Genomic DNA, 8,846 nt, shown 5'->3' with positions numbered 1-8,846 from the left:
CGCTCTGTGTGTCCAGGACCATGTTGTCCCTCCTCTGCCATTGCCACAACACTTGCATCCTCTGGCAGCACCATGGTGAGGAGCAGACTGGCAGAGGGCAGGTCTGGGAGCCTGGATACCTGGGAGCCTTTGTCCAGAGAGGGTTCCCCTGGAGCATCCTGCCATGAGGCTGGGAGATGCAGGCAGTCACAATGCCAGGCCTTGGGCAGGTGGTGTTTGGGAGGGGTGAAACGCTCTGTTGTTTTGGGGTGAGGGCAGGTGAGGAGCATGGAGAGGCAGCTGGGACCCCTGGGTCCTCTGCCCCACTCTGGCAGGGGTGGTGGTTCCCTGTCCCATGGGCTCAGCACCCCTGGGCTCACAGGAGATTTCAGAGCCCCATGCAGAGCCCAGAGGCCTTCCTGGCCCTCAGCCCACACTCTTCTCTGGGGTACCCCAACGCAGACCAGGAGGGCAGGCCATGGGCACAAGACACTGGTTGGATGCTCCTCTGTCCCCTGCCCTGTGTGGCCCAGCCTTGGGGACTTTGTGTCCATTCTCTGGGCTGTGCTTTGGTCTCTCCAGGCATGCACTGAGTTACCAGCGACTGTCACAGCAGCAATGTTTCCCTCACCCCATGGCATGTGGTGATCTCAAGGGTCTTTTCCAGCCTCAGTGGTTCCATGATTGCATCATTTCCTCTCTTCAGTGGGGGTGACTTCAGGGCAATATTTCCCTGGATGCAGAGGAAGACCTTAGCATCCCCAGGGCAGCCAAATGCAAGAGGAATGGTGGGCAGCAGCTTCCTGTGGCTTATCCCTGGACTGCAGGGAACCAACAGGAAAAGGGGAAACCACAACTGGGGCCTAACAGTACTTAAAGGGCTGATCAGAAAGCTGTGGAGGGATTCTGAGCAGGGCCTGGTGTGACAAGGCAGGGGCTGATGGTTTGAACGGAGGGAGATTCAGACTGGAAAGAAAGAAATGTTTGACACTGAGGGAGGTGAGAGCCTGGCCCAGGTTGCCCAGGGAGGTGGGAGATGCCCAATCCTGGAACCATTCCAGAGGAGATTGGAGGGGGGCTTTGAGCAGCCTGCTCTAGTTGCAGATGGTCCTGATCATTGCAAGCAGGTTGGTCTCTGTGATCTTTAAAGGTCTCTTCCAACCCAAAGCATTGTATGATTCTGGGATTCTTTGGGATTCTTGAGGACAAAACATGGAGAGGTGTCCGGGCTTGAGCTGGAATAGAACCAACTCTGTTCAGGGATCTGACTGCTCAGCTCAGTCTCTGCTCAGTGCCAGCACTTTCTGATGTTCAGAGCAGGTTTGCACGGTGGCTGCCTCTGGCAGTGAGAATGCTGATGTTCAGAGTGCCTGCCAAGGATTGCTGTGCAGGCCAAGGTCACTGCTCAATCTTGTGTTCCACCTTGGGGATGCAGAGTAAAAGGCTGCACTTGCAGGGAGGAATGGACAGGAGAGGTGACCCTGAACTGATCAACAAGAGATTCCACTCCATCCACATCACACTCAGTGTAAAGCTGAGGCACCACCAGCATGACGCCTCTTCCTCAGTGGCCAACACCCGAGGGGGACTCTGTTCTGCCTTCTGTCACAATCCATGAGTTCCTATTACAGTCTGAAGGGGGAACTTCAGCCTAGTCCCTGACTGCAAGGAGTGAAAGTAAAACAACTTTTTAGTACCCACTGGGCACAAAAGCAAAGTAATGCTAAGGTCTACAGAAGTCATTCCTGTGACCCTGTGATCCTGGGATAGAGAGCAGTGTCACAGCAGATTGGTCACAGACTCCAATATGATAATTGAAGAGGTTCATGAGAGCATCTGAGGGCCCTTGTTCATGCCCCAAAGAGCTGCTGTAAGCCAGCAAAAAACCAGAGCTGGGTCAACGAGCTCATTCTGACACAACTGACACAATAGGTCCCAGAAGACTGGAAGCTGGCCAACGTGGTGCCCATCCACAAGCAGGGCCGGTTGGATGAGCCAGGGAATTTTAGGCCTGTCAGCCTGACCTCAGTGCCAGGCAAGATCATGGAACAGGCCATCCTGAGTGCAATCACACAGCACTAACAGGATGGCCAAGGGATCAGGCCCAGCCAGCATGGATTTAGGAAGGGCAGGTCCTGCCTGACCAACCTGATCTCCTTCTATGATCAGGTGACTGCCTGGTGGATGTGGGGAGGCCTGTGGATTTAGTCTATCTGGACCTCAGCAAGGTCTTTGACACTGTCCCCCATAGCAAACTCCTGGCCAAGCTGTCAGACCATGGCTTGGATAGGAGCACACTGCATTGGGTTAGGAACTGGCTGGAGGGCTGAGCCCAGAGAGTGGTGGTGAATGGTGCCACATCCAGCTGGCAGCCAGGCACCAGTGGTGTGCCCCAAGGATCAGTGCTGGGCCCTGTGCCCTTTAACATCTTTATTGATGATCTGGATGAAGGCATTGAGTCCATCATCAGTAAATTTGCAGATGACACCAAGCTGGGGGCAGGAGTTGATCTGCTGGAGGGTAGAGAGGCTCTGCAGAGGGACCTCAACAGGCTGGACAGATGGGCAGAGTCCAAGGGCATGAGATTGAACACATCCAAGTGCCAGGTGCTGCACATTGGCCACACCAACCCCATGCAGTGCTATAGGCTGGGGTCAGAGTGGCTGGAGAGCAGCCAGGTAGAGAGGGACCTGGGGATGCTGGTCGATGGTAGGCTGAACATGAGCCTGTAGTGTGCCCAGGCAGCCAAGAGGGCCAATGGCATCCTGGCCTGCATCAGGAACAGTGTGGCCAGCAGGAGCAGGGAGGTCATTCTGCCCCTGTACACTGCACAGGTTAGGCCACACCTCGAGTACTGTGTCCAGTTCTGGGCCCCTCAGTTTAGGAAGGAGGTTGACTTGCTGGAAGGTGTCCAGAGAAGGGCAACAAAGTTGGTGAGGGGTTTGGAGCACAAGCCCTATGAGGAAAGGCTGAGGGAGCTGGGGTTGCTTAGCCTGGAGAAGAGGAGACTCAGGGGTGACCTTATTACTCTCTACAACTACCTGAAGGGAGGTTGTAGACAGGCAGATGATGGTCTCTTCTCCCAGGCAGCCAGTACCAGAACAAGGGGACACAGTCTCAGGCTGCGCCAGGGGAGGTTTAGGTTGGATGTTAGGAAGAAGTTCTATACAGAGAGAGTGATTGCCCATTGGAATGGGCTGCCTGGGGAGGTGGTGGAGTCGCTGTCATTGGAGGTTTTCAGAAGGAGACTTGATGGGGTGCTTGGTGCCATGGGTTAGCTGTTTGGGTGGTGTTGGATTGGTTGAAGGGGGACACGATGATCTTGGAGGTCTCTTCCAACCTGGTTGATTCTATATTCTATATTCTATATTCTATATTCTATATTCTATATTCTATATTCTACTTCCTCCTGATTACCCTGAGGATATTAAATTCACTGCTTCATGGTCACTGCAGCCAAGGATGTCTCTGAGCCTCACATTGGTTACCAGCCCTTTCCTGTTGGTGAGAACAAGGTACAGCATAAATTGATAACCTCTGGGACAAGAGGGCACTCAGAGGGAGACTGACCCAGCCCTTGGCTTTCTCTTCCATGGAACAGGCAGGGAGGATGGAGAGATGTCAGTGAGGGGGATGAGAGATTGAGGTGAACTTGGAGAGAGGACTGGGTGTCTTCAAAGGCAGAGGTGCAGCTATGGGACACCATAGGGCAGGCTGTGCTGGGGACCACTGAGGGCATTGGCCAGGCTGAATGCCCTCATCAGAGATGACCTCTTCATCACCATGGCTGTGGCCATTGTCTCTGCAACCAGAAGGTAGCTGAACTTCATTCACAAAGACCTCATTGCCTCCCTGCCCCACCTAGCACTGTCACACCATAGACCTGCTCCAGCCATTGCAAATCCTCACATCCCACTGCCCCAGGAAGAGCCCTGAGCCATGTCTGAGGGGCAGGATCTCCCTTCCAAGGGGCAGGGGGCCAGGACTTGGCCCTTTGGCTTGATCAAGCCCATCCAGGTTTGCTCAGCATCAGAGCAAACTTGATATTGTCTTGAGGTCCAGGTTGTTGCTCTTGCTTCTGCTTTTCTGCTCTAACAAGCCCCTGGGGAGGCTTTGTCAGTGATGGTCCTCAGTGGGACCCATTAGGGCTCCAGCAAAGTTGGCAGTTGGCATTTGGCTTCCTAAGAGGTTTCTTCAGCTTGCTCTCAGTCTCTGAGACTCATGGACTCGACACCAAGGCCACCAGAGGAGTCATTAAATGCCTGGGGCTGGTCCTCTGCTGCTGAGCTGGGCCAGGCTCCTGGGCTGGAGGGAGCTGCTGTTCAAGCAGGCAGCACTGCAGAGAGACAGCTCTGCCCAGGAGCTGCTCCTCTGCACAGGGCAGCAGGGCTGAGGGCACTGCCAGGACATCTCAAGGAGATGAGGAAGGCAGAGAGAGCTTCAAGGTAGCCAGGAGAAAGCTTCCCAGCCCTGGGTGCGGTGAGTCTGTGGTGTCCTAACCTGTCTGATGTCTTCGCTTTCAACAGTCCTCCATGCCCAGAGACAGACCATGTCCAACAGCAGCTCCATCACCCACTTCCTCCTGCTGGCATTCACAGGCACAAGGCAGCTGCAGCTCCTGCACTTCTGGCTCTTCCTGGCCACCTACCTGGCTGCCCTGCTGGGTAACAGTCTCATCATCACCACCATAGCCTGCGACCACCACCTCCACACCCCCATGTACTTCTTCCTCCTCAACCTCGCCCTCATTGACCTGGGCTACGTTTCTACCACTGTCCTCAAATCCATGGCCAATTCCCTCTGGGACACCAGGGACATCTCCTATGCAGGATGTGCTGCTCAGGTCTTTTTTATTGTCTTTTCTGCTTCAGGAGAGCTTTATCTCCTCACCATCATGGCCTACGATCGCTACGCTGCCATCTGCAGACCCCTGCACTATGAGACCCTCCTGGGCAGCAGAGTTTGTGTCCTCCTGGCAGCAGCTGCCTGGGCCTGTGGCTTTCTCACTGCTCTGCTGCACACCACCAATACCTTTTCCCTGCCCCTCTGCCAGGGCAATGCTGTGGAGCAGTTCTTCTGTGAGATCCCCCAGATCCTCAAGCTCTCCTGCTCCACCTCCTACCTCAGGGAACTTGTGCTAATCGTGCTCAGTGCCTCTTTATTCTTTGTTTGCTTTGTGTTCATTGTGGTGTCCTATGTGCAGATCTTCAGGGCAGTGCTGAGGATCCCCTCTCAGCAGGGATACCACAAAGCCTTTGCCACCTGCCTGCCTCACCTGGCTGTGATCTCCCTATTTATCACCACTGGCTTCTTTGCCTACCTGAAGCCCCCCTCCATCTCCTCTACATCCTTGAATCTGGTGATGGCAGTTCTGTACTCGGTGGTGCCTCCAGCAGTGAACCCTCTCATCTACAGCCTGAAGAACCAGGAGCTGAAGGATGCCCTCAGCAAACTGATCCCTGGGTGTTTTCAGAAGCAATAAACTCTTTGTCTTCTCCTTCAGATGCCTTTCTCCTTCTGATGCCTCTCAGGGCAGGCCCAGCCTGGCTTCTATACCGTTTGCTTCTGGTAGGGGATTTTGACTTGTGAGGATGCTGTCATCTCCTCTCTCTTTTCTTTTCTCCCCCAGGGTCTGTGAAAGAGGAGCTGTGCTCCTTGTTTGTTTAAACAAAATCAAAGGCCTTTCAATAACAGTTTCCTGCCCCAAATCCTTCTTCCAAGACTTTGCTGGAACTTCAGGGACAGTTTCCCAAGTGCCCAAGAGAGTGTCTCATAGATGAAGGCAGCAGTGACCAGCTAAACCATGTGAGTGTGCAGGGGTGGGGCAGGCAGAACTGTTCTGCAGAGAGAGGCCTCCTGAGAGAGATGTGAAGGAGCAGCAGAGCAGGAGCAGGTCCAAAGCTGTTTGCTGGATCTGAGCCTGGGAAAGCTGCCACAGGTCAATCACCCTGGAGCAGTGGTACAGCTTGAAGGGGGAACTGCAGCCTAGTCCCTGACTGCAAGAACTGAAAGTAAAATAAATGACCATTGGCTGTGAAAGGAAAAGAGTGATGAGGTCTGTAGAATTAATTTGACTGCTAATGGGCACACAGAGCAGAGGCATCAACAGTTCTTTCTCTTTTCTTCATCTCTCACTTCTGCTTGCAACCTCTCTCCCTGTGGGAGCTTCAGGCTGTGCCTAGACAATTTTCCACAGATCTTGAACAGAAAGTGGTAGAATGTAAATAAATTGCTGCTCTTCCTCTCATCCCTTTGTGTCGAGGGGCTTAGGGAGGGGGGCAGGGAAGGGGAAGCTATTACCTGCCCTGGGTTGTGTCCAGGGGGCTTCTTGTGGTGTTTCTAAATTGTAAATACCTGTAAATATTGTCAATATTGTATATTTTGTACATATTTGTTGCATTTCATTGTAGATTGTGGTTTTGCTTGCAAATCCAGCTTCATTTGCTCCCAGCTGAGCTGCTCTGGCAATTTCATGTTGGGGGGAATTTCAACCCACCACACTCTCTCATGGCCTTGCCAGGGGATCTCTGTTTTGACTCCTGTGAGAAGGAGCAGGAAGGAGGAAGGGAGTAGGGGAGGAGGTGAACTGTGCCCTGGATCCATCCAGGGGGTTCTGAGAAGTTTCTGTGCTGTTTATAAATTGTATCTATCAAATATTGTGCATCTGTTCTGTATTTTGTACCTGTTCATTGCATTTCACAGCTCTAGATTTTAGTTTGCTTGTAACTGGAGCTTCACTTCCTTCCATCCCAAACTGAGCTAGGTCTGGCTCAGTGTGTGTGTGTGTGTGTGTGAATTCTCTCAGATTAGTTGGGAGGTGAGATTTTCAACCTACCCCAACTAGCCCCTCACAGCCACTATTTCCAGCCCTGGCCTCTCACCTCAGCTTGCATAGGTTCTTTGGACATGGACTCAGTAGCTCAGTGTAGCAGTTTGGGCTGGGTGCCCTCTGCTGTGTTCATATAAGGGGGTACTTCCTGTGTCCAAAAGTCCAGCCCTGTGCCTGGACACAGGAACCTAGGTATTTCATCCCATAATGAGATGGGGAAAGACTCTGAACATGCTGAGATGAGGAAGGAGTTCATGGGGCCAGCTCAGATGTGGCCACCTGAGGGAGCTCTGACATCTCTGTGTGTGGCTGTGCTTTGCCTGAGCACATCCAGTGGTAAGTTGATGCCGAACCTGCCGGTCTGGACACGGAGAGCAGAAATGCAACCAACAGCCAGGTGTGAGGAGGTGACACTGGCACAGGGGAGCAAAGTGGCCCAGAGCTGCAGAGCCAGTGGCTCTTTATTGCCATGTAGATGAATGTTACAGATGCACTTTCCCACAGCGTGCCTCCTTCAGCCACTGATTTATCTCCATTTCAGCAGGTGCCCTTCTCCCCAGCTGCCTCTCCCTGCCCTTCAAAATGCAGCACTCTGCCAGTTTCTGCTCCCAGCCTTTTCTCACACAGTTTACAAGTGCAACATTGCTTATCACCTCCAGGGCCTCACACACAAAAAAGGCCACCTAAACATTTGGTTATCACTTCCCTTTTGGGTTCCCACATCTCCCCTTTCTTTGTTTTGCAATACTGAGTCTATGGCATCCTGGTATCCAGTCCTGATTCCGATGTCTCCTGGTCTCATTTACACGTGATCAGTCTCATAGCATAGGATCAGGCTTAGGTTGGTTGACTTCCAGCTTTGCAGGCACAGCCATCACTGCAGTCAGCTTTCATTTGGCTGTCCTCATTGCAGGCAGGGGACTTCAGGTGCATGGGACTTGTGCCAACCACAGGCTGCTTGGCCTGTTCTCCCCTCCTGGATGGATGTCTTGCAACACAGAGATTCATCCCTCATGTCAAGGTCGGTATAGCTGTCTCCACCACTCAACACCTCTTGGGTTGCAGCTTCTAGCCAAGGCCAATCCAGTCTTGCCCTTGACCATGGGAGGAGAGGATTGGTGGGTCCCAGCCCTTTCACCTGGTTGTTAACACAGAACCTCACCTGCCTCATCTGGTGACAAATGGCTATCAGGGCAAGGCAGAGGCAGATCCAGGTGAGCAGAAGAACCACATCAGGGTGTAGCAGGGGTTTTGAAGCTGCTGGTGGCTGTGGGCTTCCCAGGGGTGTTTTGCCTGACCATTCCTGCATGGTCAGCTGAGGTGCTGAGCATTGCATCTCCACAAGAAGCATTTCAGACCTTAGCAGTATCTGATGCTGCAGATACTCTCCTCCTCACCCAGCACAAAGCTCTCCTTAAACTGAATAAGGGAGAGACTCAGACCATGTTTTGCCCTCATCTGCTATAACTTCTGGGAATGCCACAGGATCCTCATTTCTCTCTGCTTCCTTACAACATGCACACCTCAGCCCCTGAGATGCCTCAGGCAGGGGAGGAGAGCTTGAGTAAAAAGCTCAGCCAGGCAGCTGAGCACAAGCAGCAGGGGGCCTGGAGGCACTTGTTGATTCTCCACTGGTGTCTGCACTCTTTCCATCCCAACTCTGCTCCTCTGGAGAAGCTGTGGGAATTGTATCTGTCTGCTGTGTTATGATTATGATTAATGAGAAACTAAGAAGGCAAATATGCCTTATTAGGGCATATTGCAGTGGGGGGAGCAACTGATAGACTGACTTTAGGGAGTAGAACCTCAAGCAATGCTCAGCTGCTAGAAGGAAATGGTTTAGCTCTTGTGGGCCATATACCCTGGGAACAAACTGCAGCGGTGTAGAGAGCAAAAAGCATTTAGCTGATTACCAATGACCTTTGTGACTGGGTGCTGGGTGCCAACTGATGCTCTGCTCCTCACAGGCTCAAGAGCGGTGTCCTGGCTGGCTCACCAAGCTGACACAGTGCATTAACTTAATGACCCCACACCAACG

The 8,846-nt window shown here is 52.7% G+C and overlaps 1 protein-coding gene across 1 annotated transcript; it reads left to right on the top strand.

Annotated features, from left to right (window-relative positions):
- The first annotated feature begins 4,528 nt into the window (after positions 1 to 4,528).
- Positions 4,529 to 5,461, top strand: LOC137456683 (olfactory receptor 14A16-like). Its single transcript, XM_068168242.1, has one exon. The coding sequence runs from the start codon at positions 4,529 to 4,531 to the stop codon at positions 5,459 to 5,461; it is 933 nt and encodes a 310-aa protein (XP_068024343.1).
- Positions 5,462 to 8,846: the final 3,385 nt, after the last annotated feature.

Source organism: Melanerpes formicivorus, unplaced genomic scaffold (genome assembly GCF_026170545.1).
Source record: "Melanerpes formicivorus ecotype bairdi unplaced genomic scaffold, bMelFor1.0.p_v2 SCAF_134, whole genome shotgun sequence".
Lineage (NCBI taxonomy): Eukaryota > Metazoa > Chordata > Aves > Piciformes > Picidae > Melanerpes > Melanerpes formicivorus.
Note: the sequence above shows the minus strand (reverse complement) of the source record. Positions and strands in the feature narration are given on the sequence as shown.